Below are 19,976 nucleotides of genomic sequence, written 5' to 3' on the forward strand. Positions count from 1 at the left end.
TAGTTATTTTCCCTCTACACACCTCTCTCTCTCTCTCTCCCTCTCTCCCGTTGGCGCTCTGTTTGTGATGTAGGAGTCCCCCCTGCACAATCCCAATAGGTGGCAGCCCCTCCATCGGAGGAACCGCCCTGGGTGGCCTCCCTAACATAGTCGGTTTCCTCTTTAGCTCAGATGGTTTCTCAATCCAATCAATTGTGGGCTAGTGTTGCAACTTCGGTGACTAATAATCCTAGTACACCGTCGGCCCTCCCTGTTTCCTCTGGTTCTAGTGGAACGTCCATACCAGGACCTTCCTCATTACAGACGGACCAAGCCCCTGTTCCCACAGAGCCGCCATGGTCCGCAGCTTTTATAAAGGGTTTGAATAAACTGAACCAGTTACTCGAATCCCCAAACATTCCGCCTGCTAGAAGAAAGCGGCCTAGATCTGATAATACCCTTATGGTCCTTTCAGATTCTGAAGAGTTTTCAGAGGAAGAGGGGGAAATTAACTCTGATTCTGACCAGGTTCTACCTTTGGGACAGGATGAAAGCTCTAAGAACCTATTTATTAACGATTTGGTTTTAGCAGTAAGACAGGCGTTGGACCTCCCAGAACCGGAGGATCCGATTCCTAGAGACAGAAATCTTTTTAAGAAAGCCAAAAGAAGGGCTAGCCGTTTTCCCCCTTCCGTAGAACTTAATAAAATTGCAGAAGGAGCCTGGAAACAGCCTGAGAAAAGGTTCACTGTTCCCAAAAGATTTTCTTCCTTGTATCCATTGCAGGAAGAGGATGTGGTTTGCTGGGAGAGTATTCCAAAAGTGGATATTCCTATAGCCCGTTTGGCCAAGCACACTTTACTCCCAGCCCCAGGTTCTGCATCTCTGCAAGATGTCAATGACCTCAGGGTAGAATCCCAGTTGAAATCCATATTTGTGGCTGTGGGTTCTTCCTTTAGGCCCACATTTGCTTCAGCTTGGTTTGCTAAAGCCATGGAAGCATGGGCAGACCAGCTAGCAGAAGCCTTACAGGACTCCAAAATACTCCCCCTGGCTTTGCATTTGAAGGAGGCATCGGGGTACCTGTACGAGGCGTCCCAGAACACAGTGGCTGTATCTTCTTCTATTCGGGCTGCATCTATCTCAGCAAGAAGAAGTTATGGTTGAAATCCTGGGAAGGCGACGCTGAATCAAAACGGTCCGTGGAAGCCATTCCTTTCTCAGCAGCAGGTTTGTTCGGCCTGGAGTTGGATACCCTGATTTCACAGGCAACAGGTGGCAAAAGCACTTCCTTGCCTGTATTTCCTAGCAGGAGCAGGAACCCTCGGGTCAGCTCCTTTCGTCACCCCATTTGGGGGACCTCCTTTCCTAAAGGACAGTCCTTTAGAGGCAGACAACCCAATTCTCGAGGCTCCTCAGCCAAGGGGAGATCCTCGTTTGCAGCTAGGCGCCAGGCCTCCAAGGCACAGGAGAAGCCTACGTCCTGACGACCACTCTGTTCTTCAGGGGGCGCCAGTGGGGGGACATCTGTCTTTGTTTCAGGAACAATGGGCAGAGTCCTCCTAAGATCCTTGGATTCGGGGTATTATATCCGAGGGGTACAGGATAGATCTGTTGGGCCCGGCTCCACATCGTTTTTTCCAGACTCCGCTACCCCGAGATCCTTTAAGAAGACAGGCTATACACGATTGTGTCGCCTCTCTTCTTTCTCAAAAAGTTATCTGCAGGGTCCCAGATTTCCAGAATGGGCAGGGGTTTTATTCGAGCCTGTTTCTGGTCAAGAAACCGGACGGCTCCTTTCGTCCCATCCTAAATTTAAAAGGCCTCAATGTGCACTTAAGGGTGGACAAGTTTCGTATGGAATCCCTGAGGTCGGTGATAAACGGCTTAGAGAAGGATCAGTTTATGGCGTCCATAGACATAAAGGACGCATACCTCCATATTCCCATATGGATTCACCATCAGTCTCTCCTAAGATTCTTGGTGGGATCCTTCGTCGGGCCCTCCCCTTCGGCCTCTCAACAGCGCCAAGGGTTTTCACAAAGGTCATGTCAGTTATGGCAGCATGTCTTCACCTTCAGGGAGTTCAGGTCGTGCCTTATTTGGACGATCTGCTCATCAAATCCTCCTCAGTAGATTGCTTACGTCATCACTTGTCCCTCACCTTGGCGGTTCTCGAGGGCCACGGATGGCTGATTAATTTAAAGAAATCTTAGATGGTTCCGTGTCAACGCATGGTTTTCCTAGGTCTCATCATGGACACCAGCCAGCAAAAGATGTTCCTGCCTGTGGAGAAGATCGCTTCAATTCAAAGCATAACATCCCAGGTCTTGTCTTCCCCCCAGCCCCTCAATGCACTTGTGCATGCGGCTGCTGGGAAAGATGGTGGCCTCCTTCGAGACCATCCCCTTTGGTTGAGCCCATTCTCGTTGTTTCCAGTGGGATCTGTTGACAAAATGGTCAGGATCCCACCTTCGCTTAGATCTCCAGAGGATCTCTCTATCCCCGAGGACGAGACAATCACTCCAGTGGTGGCTGATTCGGGATCACATGACAGTGGGCAGGTCCTTCGCTCCATGGTCATGGATCATAGCCACAACAGACGGCAGCCTGACAGGTTGGGGGCTAGTAATCCTACACCTCCGACTCCAGGGCCTTTGGTCGGTTCAGGAGTCGACCATGTCAATAAACGTGCTGGAATTGAAGGCTATTCTTTTAGCCCTCCGGGGGGCCCAGTCCCTCCTCCAGGACCACCCCGTCAGTCAGACAATGCCACGGCTGTGGCATATGTCAACAGACAGGGAGGAACCAGGAGTGTAGCTGCAATGAATGTTGCAGCTCAAATCTTGATTTGGGCAGAACAATATGTTCCAGCAATATCGGCAATATTCATTCCAGGAATAAGAAATTGGGAGGCCGACTACTTAAGTCGAAATCAGATGATGCCAGGGGAGTGGTCACTCCATCCGGAAGTGTTCCAGTCCCTGGCTCAGAAGTGGGGTCTTCCGGATATAGATCTCATGGCCTCCAGACACAACAGGAAGGTGCACAGATTTTGCGCAAGGGCAAGAGACCCCTTAGCGGTGGCAGTGGACGTTATGACGATGTCATGGGACTTTAGGTTGGGATACCTGTTCTCTCCAATTCCCATACTTCCTCGTGTGCTCAGACGAGTAAAACAGGGAGGTCTGCCAGTAATTCTAATCGCTCCCTCATGGCCGCGCCGAGTCTGGTACGCGGACATACTCTCTATGGCAGAAGGACCGGGGTTTCGTCTTCCATCTCGAGACGACCTTCTTCTGCAAGGTCCCTTCCGTTACCAGAATTTACCTCAGCTCACTTTAACGGCATGGCTGTTGAAGCCAGCCTCTGGAGGGGCTAGAGGTTTTTCCTCCAGTGTAGTGAACACTATAATGCGGGCCAGAAAGCCAGTCTCGGCTCGCATCTATCACCGGATTTGGAAAGCCTATATCAGATGGTGTGAAAATAGGACATGTCATACGTCCTCATTTCGTCTCCCTGGGTTATTGGCTTTTCTTCAGGATGGCCTGGAAGCAGGGCTTCGTTTAGGTTCCCTAAAAGTTCAGGTTTCGGCTCTTTCAGTCTTTTTCCACTTGAAATTAGCGAACTTGGCAGACATTCGGACTTTCCTTCAGGGAGTCTTGCATATTCAGCCTCCCTATGTAGCGCCTACAGCGCCATGGAATCTCAACCTGGTGTTGGACATGCTTAAAGGGCCTCCCTTTGAGCCTTTACTTGTGGCAGATTTGAAATGGTTGACATGGAGGGTCCTCTTTCTTTTGGCTATTGCATCTGCGCGTAAGGTTTCAGAATTAGGTGCTCTGTCTTGCCAGGAACCATATCTAGTTTTCCACGAAGACAGAGCGGTGTTAAGAACCCTCCCTTCCTTTGTTCCTAAAGTAGTTTTGGTTTTTCCATCTGAACCAAGAAATTGTAGTTCCGTTCTTCTCATCTACTTCCCATTCGGATCAACAGTCTATGGAAAAGTTAGATGTGGTTAGGGCTCTCCGCATTTATGTAAAAAGAACTTCTCAAGTGAGGCGTACTGATTCCTTGTTTGTTCTGTATGATGCCAATAAGAGAGGCTGGCCAGCCTCAAAACAGTCCATTGCAAGATGGATTACGGCTACCATTAAGCAGGCTTACGTAAAGACTAACAGTCAGGTGCCAGAGAGACTTACGGCCCATTCCACCAGATCGGTAGGGGCGTCATGGGCAGCGAGAAATGGGGCTTCTGCAGACCAGCTTTGCAGGGCAGCCACCTGGTCCTCTGTCCACACCTTTACAAAGTTTTACCAATTTAATGTATTTGCTCCTGCGGATGCAAATTTCGCTCGTAGTGCTTTACGAGCGGGGCTTTCAGAGTAGTCCCACCCTTTAGGGGCTGCTTTAGAATGTCCCCATGGTAAGCAGTGTCCCCCAGACTGGATGAAATAGAAAAGAGGATTTATGTACTTACGTTAAATCCGTTTCTCTGATTCCGTCTGGGGGACACTGCGATCCCTCCCTTCTGCTTTTCTTCTGTGTGCTCTTGTTTGACTGCCCTTTTCTCCTTGGGCTTTTTAATTAACTGAACAAGAGGGGGCAGGGGGATTGTAGAGGGGAGGGGTCTGTCGACGGTACTAAAAGTTAACTAGTTAGGTGCCAACTCCCCAAGCTCCCTCCACAACCCATGGTAAGCAGTGTCCCCCAGACGGAATCAGAGAAACGGATTTAACGTAAGTACATAAATCCTCTTTTTTATTTTGCTAGATACACACAGATATGCAGTGTAAAAGATAAGCGCTGACAACTATCTTTTTGTTTTGTATGCAAACATTAAATATCTGAAAATGTTCCATAAACACTTCTAGGGTGCAGCTCAAAAAGGTACACTGCACCCTCCCCAGACACTTTCCACGTTTGTACCTGCCAATCTCATGAGAAGAGAAACTAGCAGTCCACAAACTCTTGATTTGAGTGTGACTATGCCCAGTGGTTGTTGTTAAGATGCCAAGTCAGCCAGACAGGGCTTGCAATGCAAAAGTGATCCCCAATTTATTTAATAAAAGGGCTTTTCCACTTTTAGGACAATACTTTCTATTCTTCTTCATTACCAGCATCAGTTCTTGGTCAGCCCTATCTCTACAGTACCTTAATTGCTTCAGAAACTGGGGTGGACTTGCATTTTCTGTGTTTGGAAATTGTCATAATTTTGGCATAATCAGGATAATTTATTATTTACATATTACACAGCATTTTAAAGAGAATAGTTAAATATTCACATCATCATCATCAAATACATCAGTTCTTGCTGCTGTGGAGCATACAATCCATACTTCCTACGACATGAACAACCACACTAGGGTTAATTATGTCAGAAGGCATGTAACCTACAAGCATGTCTTTGGAGTGTGGTTAGAAACCAGAGCACTCAGAGGAAACCCATATAAACTCCACACAGAAAGGGCTCTAGTGGGTAATCAAACCCATATACAGGCAGCAATGCTAACCTCTGCATCACATGCTGATTATGAATATGTTTATGCTGTCATGATCAATCCTAATATCTGAATTTACTTTAGACGTAAGGTTTACTATCAAATTACTGTGGGTAAGCAAACGCAGGGTTAATGTAATTTCATTAAGTAAACCAACATACTTCAGGGGCCTTTTCCCTATTTATTCAGATATGCCTCGTTATCACAGAAGAGCAATCAACACCTTTTTATTGCCGAGTTAAGAGTTGCAAGGAAATGATTGGATAAATTGTCTATTTGGGACACTCAATGTACAATCTTTGTGGGAAACCTAATCATTCAAAACAATATGTTCCAAAATTCATGTTTAAGGAGGACTGTATACATTTGTAAACACTGAAAATAGCAACATGACAGTATTGATAACAATCCCTGTAAGAAGCCTATAGGCATCCTTCCACGAGGAATCAATAGAAAATAATCATGTTTCATATGTATATGTGTGAAAAATAATACCGTATTTAGTGTAATTTATTCCATATTTCTACTTTGTTCTAGAAGACAGTTATAATACATTTTTCAGAACCCATTACTAGAACTGGCTGGGTTTTAGGCAACCGCTATTAAACTTGCAAAAATAGAGGGATATGTGGATTATTATTATCATTTATTTGTTGGGCGCCACAGGATTTTCGCAGCGCCTTACATAATACGAACAGTAGACCAAACAGGGTAAAACATCACAGAACAATAAACACTAAGTACCAATGCTTCGGAAACTCCGGGCAGACATATGGAGTGAGGGCAGAGCAGAAGAGTCTGTATGAAGACAGGAGGGGAGAGGGGCTATCATTTTATTGTGCAAAAATAAACTGTAAAAAGAAAACTCCACCCAAAACTTGGATTTCATCAATATATCACAAAATACAAAGTTATACTTTACTTCAGTGCATTATTCTTCTGACAGGTATGCCCCTTGACAATCAAGACCTATTCCTTTCCTACAAAGGTGGTCCATATTGATATACATAATGATGTTATTGAGGTTTCCCTTCCTCAAACTTTCCATAAAGAAAGGCTTTAAGAACACCATTGCTTGTCTAAATCAGGGAGTTGGTAGTAGGAGAGAAGGGGACACTGTTGGATTGTTGACATTTTGTGGGAAGTGGGAATGCCGTATTCAAGGGTATTTAGAACTAGTTTTTCATATAATAACTCCATTCAAAACTACATTTTAAGCTGTGGATGTTATGTTTTTAAGGTTGTAGTATATATGCGCTTTTTTATATTCTTTATCTTCTGCTAGCTCATTATGTATTTGGTTCATTAGTTAATCAAATGATCAGAATGTTCAGCACACTCGCCGAAATTCTCATCTATTTTGATCTTGTGTGAGGCAGTGATTGGCATTTATCTGCATTTGTACATGTTGCATTTTTGTCTTGGAAAGTAAAACCAGTTTTTATTTATGTTACAGGCAGAACAGGCTGCAGTGACTGCTGAATTTGAAAGCTACAAAGTCCGTGTTCATAATGTATTCAAACAACAGAAGAATAAGTCTGCATCTCAGGCTGAACATGAAGCCTTTAAACAGGAAAGGTACTTTTTCTTTTCTGGTTTTGCAATTAAAAATTATATTGGATTGCTATCCTGAACATGTAATTAAGGAACCTTTACTTTTTTGTAATGATGCTTTATTTCTACTGACTTTGATCACATAGTGTAAAATGTAACATTGGAGGAAATTTAAACAGTTACTTTTTGCATAAGTACACTGCCGTTATCTGTACAGTAACTGACAATATATAACAAAGCTACTAAAAAGTAAATATGTAAGGACACATGCTAATTGTAACACCAACCAAACATTTTATTTTGTTGAGGCAGCTTTGGCTGCTACTGTATATATTAGTACATATTCTTATTCTGCATTGATGCTATTTGTATTGGCTTCAGGGAGCACCTGCAGACAATGTTGGATCAAGTGAAAACCAAACTACAAGAAACTCAACACAGTCTGCAGATGAACACAGCGGAGCTACAGGCCTTGCAGTCTGAACATGACATGCTGCTGGAGAGACATAATAAGATGCTAAAGGAGACCGTTGCAAAAGAGGCTGAGCTGAGAGAAAAGTGAGTCATTCTTCACCTTTCTTCACCTAGAAAATAAATCAATGTGTGAACTTTAAGAGGAATTTTAAATAGCAGTGTTTTTTTCTGTACTACATGGATTAAACTACAGAACATGTTATTATACAAGTGTCTTATTCTCAGGACAGGGAGACGCACTGACAGTACATTCCCAAGCTGGCATGCTCTACTTGATTTTGCCAGGTTGCTAAGACACTTCACAACAGCAGTCTTGGCTCCTATTCAGCACGAGAATCGGTGGAAAACAGGAACACAAAACTAAAAGCACATACATGTAAGGGCCATTACAAATTATACATAGGATTAGGTTCAGCCATTAGTTCCTGTATGATCTCCGCATGATGTTTCTCAATGGGATGTTATAGGTACAAAAGCCAAATATTTGCTAATTTTTGCTGTATTGTAAATGCTGTTAATTTGCGCAGATACATATCCTATAAGGTTTCTATGACCAAAACTAAAAGTGGTGGAAATACCCTTTTCATATTGATTGAGACGCATATTCAATTTGCATAGCTGAAAAACACTGTTCAATCTGCTTGTGAACACTAGGGCTACAGGTAACAGACATGAAAATCTCAATACATTAATATGTTCAGTCACATTTTATCAGTTTATCTGTTGTGTACATTCTGTTTTATAATTTTATTATGAAGCAAATATGCTTATTTGTAAAGCAGCATTTTTTTTTCTTCTTTAAAGTTAAGTACCTTTTTTAAAGCGTGCATCTGGGGTGAATAGTATGGCTACCAGCAGCACACACAGGCTCAAAGCTGTTAGCATATCATGTGATGACAGTGGGGAGAGAAGGAGGGCCAGCATTCTGCAGTGCAGATAGAGCTTCCCTGCTCACTAGAACCTATGCCATGTGACTGTGGTTGCCATGATGGTCACATGACATAGTGGAAACTATGTAGAAACAAACCAAGGGTAAGCTTTGTTTTAGATAGATTTATGTTATATCAAAAATTAAAATCTCCTTTTTTCCATGAGAATGCTGCTTTAAATATAAAGTGGACTGTTTGAGTTATGAGCTTGTTGTAAATTTGTCCTTGTATTTTGAACTTTTCTGTCTTTCAGGCTGTGTATGGTGCAGTCAGAAAACATGGTCCTAAAGACAGAGAATGCTCAAGCAGTCAGCCAGCTGAGTGCCCAAAATGAAGCGCAATGTAACAGTTTCAGAGACCAAGTGAGACATTTGCAAGATGACCATAGGAAGACTGTTGAGACTCTGCAGCAGCAACTGTCTAAAGTGGAAGCACAGCTCTTCCAACTTAAGAATGAGATCACTGTTACAAGTAAGCTTCAAATAAATACTGCATTGATCTTTCTATTTTTAAATTCTGATGTCCGGTTTATTTAAATGTGTAAAAATACATTCTTACAAGACTTAATGGTGAATCCTACATTTAAAATAAAAAAACTATCCATTACCATTAAGCAATACTAAACCTATGTTTACATTTACTGTGATTTTAAATATTCATGAGTATTTATCAATCCATATGACCATCCCATGCACTGATTTGAAGCATGCTTTCTGTGCTTCTGAGAAACAACCTACCACCTTTTATTATGTAGGTTCTGAATGACCACATGAGATTAGCATTACTGGAACATTTGGCCACATGAACAGCTCATTTTAAATAGTTACTTAGGCTATTCGAACAAAGAAAAAGGAACTGTTTTATATTACAATTATACTCTTACTCAACTTTACTCTTTTTGAGACAAACACTTTTTTATTGGTGCTATATTACTAAGAAGGTTTGAATAGCAGCTCTCCAGTGACTTCTATAAATAAGAGTTAAAAAGCAAAAAAACAAAAATAGTTAAAAAATATTCAGATGAGTAACATAATTTTTAGTGCAGATGAATGGTTGTCAAGTCAATTCAGTATGTCCACAGTAATATAAAACATAAACATATAATAATTGTCAAGTTGCTTGTTTAAGTAGACAAAACTCTTACTTATTCAATCTTGATAAAAGAATACGTTTGTTTAATACCACAGATATGTCCTGAATACATATAATCGCTAAAACCTTATCCTATCACCCACCATATACAATCCTCTGAAGCAGTCATTGAATGGTAAAGAAAGTGGTGCTCATATAGGACACATTCTATTTATCTAAAAAAAATGATGCATTAACATCTTCTACAATTTTTCAAATAAGCATTGAAAAATTGCAAACTGTGGAGAAATGTGTCAGACGAGTAGCTAAATATTGCGGCACAAATGGATTTCTTTGCTCCACCATTCTGGTCGCCCTGTATCTGGAGTATATGAATGTAACAACTTTCTCTATTCACATAATCTCTCAGTTTCAGAAAGTATCTTTAAGAAGCAGCGGCTTCACTTTTATCATCACTGCTGGGTGTGTGCATTTGTATATATAATATGTTTATTTTTTTTGCTAACAGTAAATTTGTTTTGTTTGACTGATTACAAAGAAATATGTAGTAGTTTTAAGGTGACAGTAATACTGCGCTTGGCACTTAAGTGTTAAAATGAAAGTCCTTGTAACAAGGTGTACTCAGCTGGAGGTCTGTGTGGGAGACAAATGAGAACAGCATGTGTTTGTGAATATAGAGATTAGAAAGTTTCAGTGTTAAGGGTTTGTGAAGCCTTCAGTAAAAATATGAGTTGCACAAGTTAAGAGGTGTGTGCTTTTTTTTTTTTTGTTATAAATATATCAGCAAGAAGGAAATGCTTTGAGGTATAGAGTGCGCTGTGCTGGAAGCTAGGCACTTAGAAAATAACAACTTGTCTGGTCTATTCCCCTACCACTATGCCCTGTGTACAGATTTTATTGAGTTTTTAACTAACAAAGCCCTAAGTATAGGACTAAAGTAACACACAAACAAGAACCATGCAACCAAAACCAACAGAACATAAGGGTGGGAGCGTAGTCTTCCCCAAATGGATTCCGAGAAATGGATTTTACAGCGAATACAAAAAAATCCTCTCCTCATTTATTCCATTTGGGGGACACTGCTCACCTTGGGGGCATTCCAAAGCTGCCCTTAGCGGTGGGATCGCACAGCCAATGCTGCATGCAACAGCTTGCTGCCAAAGCTAGTGGAATTTTTGAAACAGAGGCGTGGAACCTTTACAAATCTAGTGAAAGTGTTGTACAGAGGACTAGGTTTCTGCCCGACACAGTTGTTCAACTAAGGCACCATGACACGCTGCCTAGGACTAGTAATGTGATTTTTCCACTGCAAACCGAAGAAGATTGTGGTGGCATTCCCATATTGGAATGTGAAGATATGCATCTTTTATATCCAAGAAAGCGAGTTTCGTTCCATGGAATTCATTACTGACCGGACTCGGGATGGAACAGAAGGACAGGTTTGTGTTTCTGTACATAAAATAAGTTTGAGTAATAACCCAAACCCTCCTGCGCTTTCAGGACTGGGACAATCACCCCTGATGACAACATGTATTGAATGACCACTTGCAAAGCCTGTCTCCTAACTTTGTCTCTTGGAAGGAGGGTGACAACTACTGCTTTGATGGTGGCCCTAAGAGTTCCAGTATGTAACCTCCTTCCACTATGCCGCTCATCCACTCTTCCAAAGACGAATGGATCCATTTGGATGGTTCCAAAAGAGCAGAAGATGGGGTCTCCACCATGGAGCTTTTTGGGTGGCGAATGGGGTAGTCATGTAGTTTGTTTTCCAGCTGGATTGGAACCAGCACGTTTGACCATCCAAGCTGCTTACCTCCTCGATAATTCCCACGTGGGACAAAGGATTGACCACTTGTGGAAGTTCTTCTCGATTTAGCAAAAGGACTGGAATCTTCTGCCTCTGGGTCTTGGGTCATTAACGGCAAAAAATTAATTCTACCCTCCTGTGGCCTGAGAGATGATCTTGTCTAGTTCTGATCCGAAAAGGACAGCCCGCCCCAAAAGGTTTACCTTTTAAGTCTTTTTAGACTCTGCATCTGCCTCCCAGGATCAAAGCCAGATTGTATGCCTGGCTTCGACTGCTAAAGCAGAGGTTCTGGATATACCTATACCTGCATCCAAGACCGCATCAACCAAATACTCTGTTTCTTTTACACAATCCGCGAATGGAGTCCATTCCGATCTAGGACTCCTGGAATTGTATGCCCTCACTTAGTTGGCTAGCCCATTTTTCCACTGCTTTAATTACCCAAGCAGCTGAGTGATGAGCCTGTTGCAACAAATATGGATCTTAATATGCCCACACATTTCCTATCCTGTCTTTTAAAGAAGCAGCAATAGGTTTAGTAGTTGATTTTGTAAGATGTGCAATTGAAGCATCCATTCTTAGGGGAAATTGCGTTTTTTCTGTCTGTTTTAAGAAAAAGCTAGTTGAACCGCAATCTTCTTGGGATTTGAAATCTCCTATCTGGTTTTATCCAAGCCTCTTACAATAATTCAGACAGTTGTGAAGTAAAAGAAACTGCTTCATTTGCGTTTTTAATCGTGAAACATAAGGAACTACTGGTTCTACATCTTGAATATTAAGAACCTGTAGGACCACTAAAATTAGATCCTCCACCCCCTGTCTGCTAGAGGAATCAACTTCCCATCCAGTGAGGTCCTCATATTCAGAGTTCCCCTGAATCTCACCTTCTTCCTGGGAGGTGATTTCCAAATCTGAGTCTCCAAAGAAATGTACCTGAAGGTGAGACAGACGCTTACGAGGTCTGATGGATGATGAATTCTTCAACAACCTTTCAAGCGAGGAAGACACATGAGTCATGTCCTGTACAGATCTCTTGAAATTCTGAAGCAAGGGTGGTTCCTCTAATATATTCAAAGGATTCGAAACACCCCCAACTGAGGTATCTAGAGAAAGTGGGGTCACTACAGGAATCACTGCAAGGATTAGAAAATGTATGTTCAACTACCACAGCATAACACACTGCCCATTGTAATGGACTGCGCTAACTCTTTAATACAGGTATGCTCAGTCATATCGGCAGCGCCCCCCTGTGGACATGCACTGACCTCGGACCTCAGTATCTCAACTCGCACAAAGGGTATCTGGCTTCGTACTTCCATTTGGTCATTTTGACTGGCATTTGGAACATGTGAAGTACAACGGATTGTCCCCCAGTAACTTTGGTTTTGGGTCTCGCTCCTTTCTCTGACACGTGTCCCCCAAACGGAGAACGAGAGAAAACCAAAAAAAATCACAGAACACATCTATACAAGAGCGAGTTATATTGTACCATACTGAACAGTACAACCTATAGTGGTAAATAAATTCAGTACTCAATTCAAATTTGATAAACATAAATGAATACAGTGAATAATATACTTTTCCTCTTTGCTACCATTGGGGGACACTGCGAAACATTGGGGTATAGTAGGTGGGACTGGAGTTTAGGCACTTAACAACGTCTTTGTTCCTTACACTCCGCCCCTGCTATGCTCCTCCTCTCCAGCGCAGTGTCCCCCAATGGAGTAAGAGAAATCGATTTTACGGTGAGTAAAAATCCTTATCTCAATTTGAACATAATAAAATTAGGAGAGTATGCTAATAGTCTCACACTCTCAGATAACATAGATTAAAAAGGAAAATTATAATTTTTCACATGCAGAGCCAGTGTATAACAACAGATAGCAATACAGAGGTGAGCAGTCTGTGAAGTAATGACAGTTCTCCTCTGTAAAGCCCTCCTTTTCAAAGAGGGAGGAGTTGATATTATAATCCCAGTCATGTGTGGAAATCCCTTAACTGCCATACATGTCAGAGAATACCTTATGATTGCTGATAGTCTCTGTCTTTTTCCTGACTGAGACTGACACATCTATGTCATAGCCGCAGCTTCCCAGACTGCGGTCCGGTGTAATGCGAGCTACCCATCGTGGTTATCTGGTCCCTGGAATCGGCCTTTTCCTCTTGCTGACTGGTTGACCCGTCTGGGAGCCATAGTAAAATAGAGGTATGTGGCTAATAAGAATCAAAAACAACGCTTGTAACCTCTATTATAGCGGCAGTGCTCACACAGAACACCCCTGGTTAACTTCTTCTCAAAAACTAAAAGTAAAAAATAAATAACTACACTCTAAATGGTGCCCTACTCTGTGGGCACTAAAATAAAAAAAGGATAGCCTCCATACTTGCAGCACAGCACCCTCTATACCCCAAGGTGAGCAGTGTCCCCTAAATGGAATGAATGAGAGAGAGCGATATAAAGGGGAAATTCAATTGCCGACGATGTGGTGCTCGCACGTTGCGCCTCGAGCATTGCTGGCAGTTACGGTAGAAATCTCCACTGAAATGAGCAGAGAATTCTGTCAAACCTCCGCAGAGAAGTGTCTCGCAGACCTTCCGTGGACACCTCGCGGCTAATTGAACCTCCTCCTAAGAGTTTGTAAAGTATGGGAGCATGACATCACTGTGGGTGTTTCTGATATTAAGTTTGTTAGTACTTCACAATAATAATTGTTCCCAATGTTTTATATAATACCCAGCAAATCATACCTGACCTGTCCCCAACACGTTATACCAGTCCGAGCTCTTAAACCTTTGTTTTCCTTTCTCCTCTTCAGAGCATTTACTGAAAACCATTTACGTCTGTTGCTAGATTTTTAGGCTTCACAGGCAGAGCTGTTGCACTTTTTCCTAAAAACTGTATATTTTATTAGCTATGCATAGCTGCATATATTTCTCATCTTTTTTTCAGGCACCCCGCAGCCCCCTAAGGGTTCACGGGAAAGAAGGCCAGCTGACCTTCCTATCCTGGACTTGTACTCTGCCAGAGAGGAAGGGGAAGGAATGGAAACCATGGATTCTGAATCTGTGTCTTCTGCCAGCACTCACATAGCTACACTAGAGCAGCTTCTCAGTTCACCTGATTCAAAAAATGGTAAAGGTTTTATTTCTTTTAGGAACTTGATACAAAGACAACTAAATGAAAAACAAACTATTTGAAAACTGTAGATTTGTAACTATTTTCATGTTGTAAAAACACGGCCAAGTCAGAGAAATGCTAGAAAGTACAATGTTTTAATAATGGTTTAAAACCAATTCATCATGCAACACATCTATCTCAAAAGAGCAGTCAGTCTGGTAACTCTCACACAATTCAAAGCTAATATGGAGATAAAAGTTGATTTGCAGTAGAACATTACTTTTTGTGAGTGCTTTGAATGCGTGATACAGGCTTAGGTTTTTTTGGTGTTACACTATTACTTATAGTGTAATATATTGCAATAATACTCTGAATCATCCTCAGATAAAAGTTTATTGGATCAGCAGTGTTCAGAAGAGTGTCTGCATAGTTTGTTTTTTTTTAACTTTTGGTACTTTACCAATTGTTCTTTCTAGGTTTCCTTTACTGCAAATAATGTTGTTGTGTTCAGACCAAATCCCTTCAAATTGAATGGATCTTAGTGGGTTATACAAGGGCCTTTAAGTGTGGTCTGCTGATGATTACAGTCATGGGCCAACCTTCCAATCAAGCAGTCCCACTCTACATCTCACTCAATTAAAATCAGATGTTGATCAGGCTTGCTGAAGAGCGTAATGAGTTTATCTGTTTTTTACTTGCACCTCATGGTGGTTTGACAAAAGTGCAAAGTTTTCATTGGCATAGTTGCTGGTAAATGTATGTATAAATATAGCAGTCACGTTACTATGGTGGCTAATTGAATTGGCCCCTGATGATTGCAAGGCGTCCAGGTTCTGTGACTGCAAAACAACCTAAATCACCACCTCCACCATTCTTCTTGATGCTTAATATGACATTCTTGTGGGAGGGAGTGACACAGAGTATATGACTTATCATAGTAATGGAGTTATTGTAACACACACTACAGGAGCAGACATAGTATGGTAAGTCTAGAGCTTAAATAGGCAAGAATAGCTGTGCAATTATTGCCATATTGAGAAGGGTGACAATGACAACTTTATCATTATGTATAAAGATCCTGTATTGCTTGGCATAATCATACAGAAAAACAGTAGTGGGTGTTTTTGTGACAATGGACAGTTTAGAGCAATAGGAGATAAGACTAGAAATAAAAACCGTCAAGCAAACAAAAGACATGTATAACAATGTAAGTCTCAAATGTCCACTCACTGATTTTACTAGGGTATTTCCAAACCCACAAAGTAAGTGCACTTTTTAATGTGCTTAGTGGACAAGAAGGTGTATATGTGCAAAAGAGAAGCAGTGTGGAACCGCATATTTTGTTCCTCTGGCATAGTTTCTCGGAAGTCTGGTGTTTTGTTCAGAAACAACTTTCCAAACCTATACCTTACTGCAGTATATTCCTTTTGGTGGAGGGGGCTTTCTCCTGTCTATGTTTCCATGAGAGGGTATCCAGCAGAGACTGTAACATTTACTTGTAGCATCATGCAGTCTGATTCTTGGGGAAACGTTGCTGGAAACACACTCCTGGGAAGTTTAACAACTGACTTCAGTGTTTTCCATTTGTAAATAATCTTTCTCACTATAGAATGGTGGACCTTACATGATTGAGAAATGGCCTTATAACACTCTCCAGACCGATGAGCAGCAACAATTGCTTCTTGGGGATCATTGGAGATGTTTTTTCTCCTTGGCAGCGTGTTAACACAAACCTGCATGCTCCAGACTGATCCGCAAAACGGTTTTACTTTTATATATGGGTAGTAGCACTTCCAGATAGCCAAATTCTGAAGAACAGTTGATTAGAAGTTCCTGGCTCAAATTACTAATTTGATATAGAAGCAGAAAGTGTGCACTTACATTTTCTTCATGTTGCTTATGTTTTGTTGAAAATTAGTCGCAAAGTAATATCTGTTTGTCACACAAGATTATTTTTATCAAATTTTAGGACTATTTATTAGTTATGTCCTAATATGTAAGAGCACAGATTTGAAATACAGTTTACTTCTTCACATGATTGTAAGTGTCTATATAGAAGTATAATTTATTTTTTGCTATTAGACAGAGAACATTTGGAATCAAGATTCACTCATTAACCTTATGCAATGTAATAATTGGGTTATCCTTTTATTAGTGACTCCTCTGATTCCAGTTGCAGAGTCTCCCCAGTGGCAGCCAGAACTTTCTAAGGAAGAATTGGTGGAGAAACTCAACACAACTTCAAAGAGTGTTGATCATCTGAGTGGTCTGCTGCATGAGACAGAGGCAACCAATGCCATGCTGATGGAACAAATAACAGTAAGTAACTTTGGGCACTCCTTGGGAACAGCATTTTTACTATATTTTAAAACACTGTACTCAGGAGAGCATGTTGTGTTTATTACCAACTGAAAGAAATAACACTCATAACTTTATTACACTAATACTAGACATGTTTACAAATGAAGAATTAATAGGTGTCATTAAATACACTTATCTTTGATAGCTCCTCAAGAATGAAATTCGACGTCTCGAAAGGAATCAGGAAAGGGAAAAGTCAGTGGCAAATTTAGAATATCTGAAAAACGTCCTCCTGCAATTCATTTTCCTGAAGGCAGGCAGCGAAAGGCAACGTCTTCTTCCCGTCATAGACACAATGCTGCAGCTTAGTCCTGAAGAGAAAGGAAAACTGTTTGCCATTGCTCAGGGTAGGTCAAATATGTGCGACATGATAGCATATGTACAAAAGAGAAGCCGTGTGGATCTGCATTTTTTGTTCCTCTGGCATTGTTTCAGAAGTGTTTACACCATCATGTGCTTGTTGAGTACACAATGTGGAAATTTAGACCTAATGTTTTCTCTATTTGTCCTTTTTAAGGTGAGGAAGAATCTGCTTCACAACCTGCTGGTTGGGCATCTTATCTCCACAGCTGGTCAGGACTCCGGTAGTACTAAGGACACAAATGGAGCTAGACCAAACATTCCAGATTTGCACTATCAAGTTTAACAAATGTTTTAGTATGTTGAAGTTTATTCCTCCTTATTAATTTGTATAGTTTACAATGCCATTGTTTTATTAAACTGGCGTCTCCCAGATGTCTCTTCAGATTAAAAGATTATAAAGTGGATATATAACTTTGATTATTGAACTATTTAAGGAACTTTGCACAAAATATTCTTATTGCATACTGTATATTGAGCTTTCATTTATGTACTATATTCACTCTTGTTCGCCAAGATAACATTATTATCCATCTCTATGGAAAAAACACATTTTTATGTTTAGCATCATTTTCATTAGATTTTTTTTTTGTTCCTATAGAAAATGTAAAGTGACATTCTGTGTAACTTATTTTATGACCTAAATCATTATACATATTCCAGTATAAACCAAAGTATTTGTAAAACCCTGAACATAGTTTTAGTGGATTACTAGAATGTTTATAATGTACTTGATGTAAGATAAGACTTTGTGACCTGTTTGTGTCATTCCACACCATCAGTCCTCATTCTATATAGATGAAAGCTTAAATACAGTTGGGATCCTTTATAAAAATTGGTGCAGAGGAAAAAATGCTGTCAACCATATTAGCAAATATAATTGTTACTGTACTATGGTTTACAAAATCAAAGCAGACATCTGGTTGCTTTTGGCTATAGTACCTTTTCTTGTCCTTTTTCGTAAATATCTCCCCAATATGTTTTCTGTCTTTATCTATCTCTCTGAACAGTATATTGGATAATGTTGATTCCCTGTCCATTTCGAATGTAAGTTTAGCGCTGGTACAAAATTATCTATTAAGAGGCCCATTTAGGGATGTTTTTATTGACTTGCATGGTCTGTTTTCTTGAGTTGTTGTTATTTAAGTAACCCGAATTAAGCACCTTGATCCATTAACACAACTGCTGGGTATACAGAATATGTAAAGCCAGTTCTGTCTGAGTGCATGTCACTGCAGTTTGCATGTGTTAGAGGAAACAGTATTCTTGGAAGTGAAATGAAAGCTGAGAATACAGGAATTTACTGCTTCAATGAGAGGAGGGATGACTACCGTCTCTAATCCACAACCTGGTAATAAAAGATTGTTATACCTCCATTTTCTTAGCAAATGTGAAGATTAGTGTAAATAGAACTGCTGTAGTTGTGCAAACAATTCACTTTTTAAATTCACTACATAAATGTTTGTTATAACTGTACTATATAGGAATGCGTTTCTCTACTTGGTCTGCTACAGTTAAAATATTGATAGTTTTAGCATTATTCACAGATTACCAGAAATAAAGCACAGCCAATGTAATGTTGGAAATAAGTTTTGCATTATATTAGTTTTGGTTTTGCAGTTTGCACAGTTTGCATTGATCAGTTATCAGTGTTTTGTGCAGTGTTGACAACATTGAGGGCAGAAACTTGTTACCAATGGAAGACTGAAGCTCAGCACAACTCGTATAGATATATACGCTGCCTTGTTGTACTGTTTGAGAAGTGTAACATCATTAGTAGTAAGAATTGCAGCAAAAAGTGCCTTTTCGTTTCAAGTGAATCTTCATTTTTTCCCGGAAGTAATGAAACTTAGCACTGCAATCATATCTCATAAGGTCTGCTTTATGGGGACAAATGTTTTTGGGGATTTGTCAGTTTGTACCTGCAAAAATGTCTAGTCTAACAGAGGCAATTATTACATTTTACTGTGAATAGTTGCTTTACTCTATAATAGAGAATGTAGACCACGCTGCATTGGTACAACAACAATAGCATATACATGCTTTGGAATAAATTATCTGTTTTGCTCATTGGTGTATAAAGTAAATTTAGCCTACCGATGGGCTGTGCATGTCTATTGTTCTGGTAAGAGTGAAGACTGACTTCTCAAACACCTTCTGAACACAACGTTTTTCTAGCTCGAAAACCAGTTCTTTAAAAAAAAAATGTGTTTGTGACCAGGCTAAGGTTACTGTAAACTGTGAATAAAATGAGCAATTTCCGTAAATTGTAATCTGCTCAAATAAAGACAATTGATTTCGCTAAATGTTTTATGTATTTATTTGTTCTGTGATGGGTTTAGTGATAATTTAGGTGGGTTGTCCATAACATTAGTTTCTCCGCCTGAAAACCGCACTGGATTGGGCCACTTCCTGTACACTTCTGCTGCATTGTATTATGTTATGGCAGGCCAGTGACGCAATGAGTTATGGTGGTCTGTCATTTACTAATATTGGTAGTTCACGTCCCCACTCCTTAATATATGCAGTTTTGTACTGAATACACAGCCACATCTTGTACTTGCCAAATTTTCTTTCTGTCTAATTTGATATTATTGAAAGTAGGCGTGGCAAAATTGTTTTTCCTTTGTGCCCTGAGCTTCAGATCATGGGAAACAAATGGATAGTTTTCTCCACCGTATAACTTAAATGAGCAGTCTATTACATGTACAGCGTGAACGTTACAAGGAGTTCCGTGCTTATTTTAAAGGCATAATCCTGCGCCCTGACTGCTTTTATATGGAAGCTTACTTGCAGACAGG

General features: G+C 40.6%; 1 protein-coding gene across 2 annotated transcripts in view; it reads left to right on the forward strand.

Annotated features, from left to right (window-relative positions):
• The window catches only part of GCC2 (GRIP and coiled-coil domain containing 2), a 61,510-nt gene extending 42,029 nt beyond the window's left edge, over window positions 1–19,481 (forward strand). The window contains exons 17-23 of one of the 2 annotated variants that reach the window (XM_075200256.1): window positions 6,937–7,058; window positions 7,416–7,592; window positions 8,691–8,908; window positions 14,287–14,469; window positions 16,610–16,773; window positions 16,961–17,162; window positions 17,333–19,481. In XM_075200256.1, coding sequence (XP_075056357.1) covers window positions 6,937–7,058; window positions 7,416–7,592; window positions 8,691–8,908; window positions 14,287–14,469; window positions 16,610–16,773; window positions 16,961–17,162; window positions 17,333–17,403 — 1,137 coding nt within the window. In that variant the 3' untranslated portion in view covers window positions 17,404–19,481. The remainder of the gene's footprint in view (window positions 1–6,936; window positions 7,059–7,415; window positions 7,593–8,690; window positions 8,909–14,286; window positions 14,470–16,609; window positions 16,774–16,960; window positions 17,163–17,332) is intronic. The other variant, XM_075200258.1, reaches the window with a different exon arrangement.
• The last annotated feature ends 495 nt before the right edge of the window (window positions 19,482–19,976 follow it).

Source organism: Mixophyes fleayi, chromosome 2 (assembly GCF_038048845.1).
Source record: "Mixophyes fleayi isolate aMixFle1 chromosome 2, aMixFle1.hap1, whole genome shotgun sequence".
Classification (NCBI taxonomy): Eukaryota; Metazoa; Chordata; class Amphibia; order Anura; family Limnodynastidae; genus Mixophyes; species Mixophyes fleayi.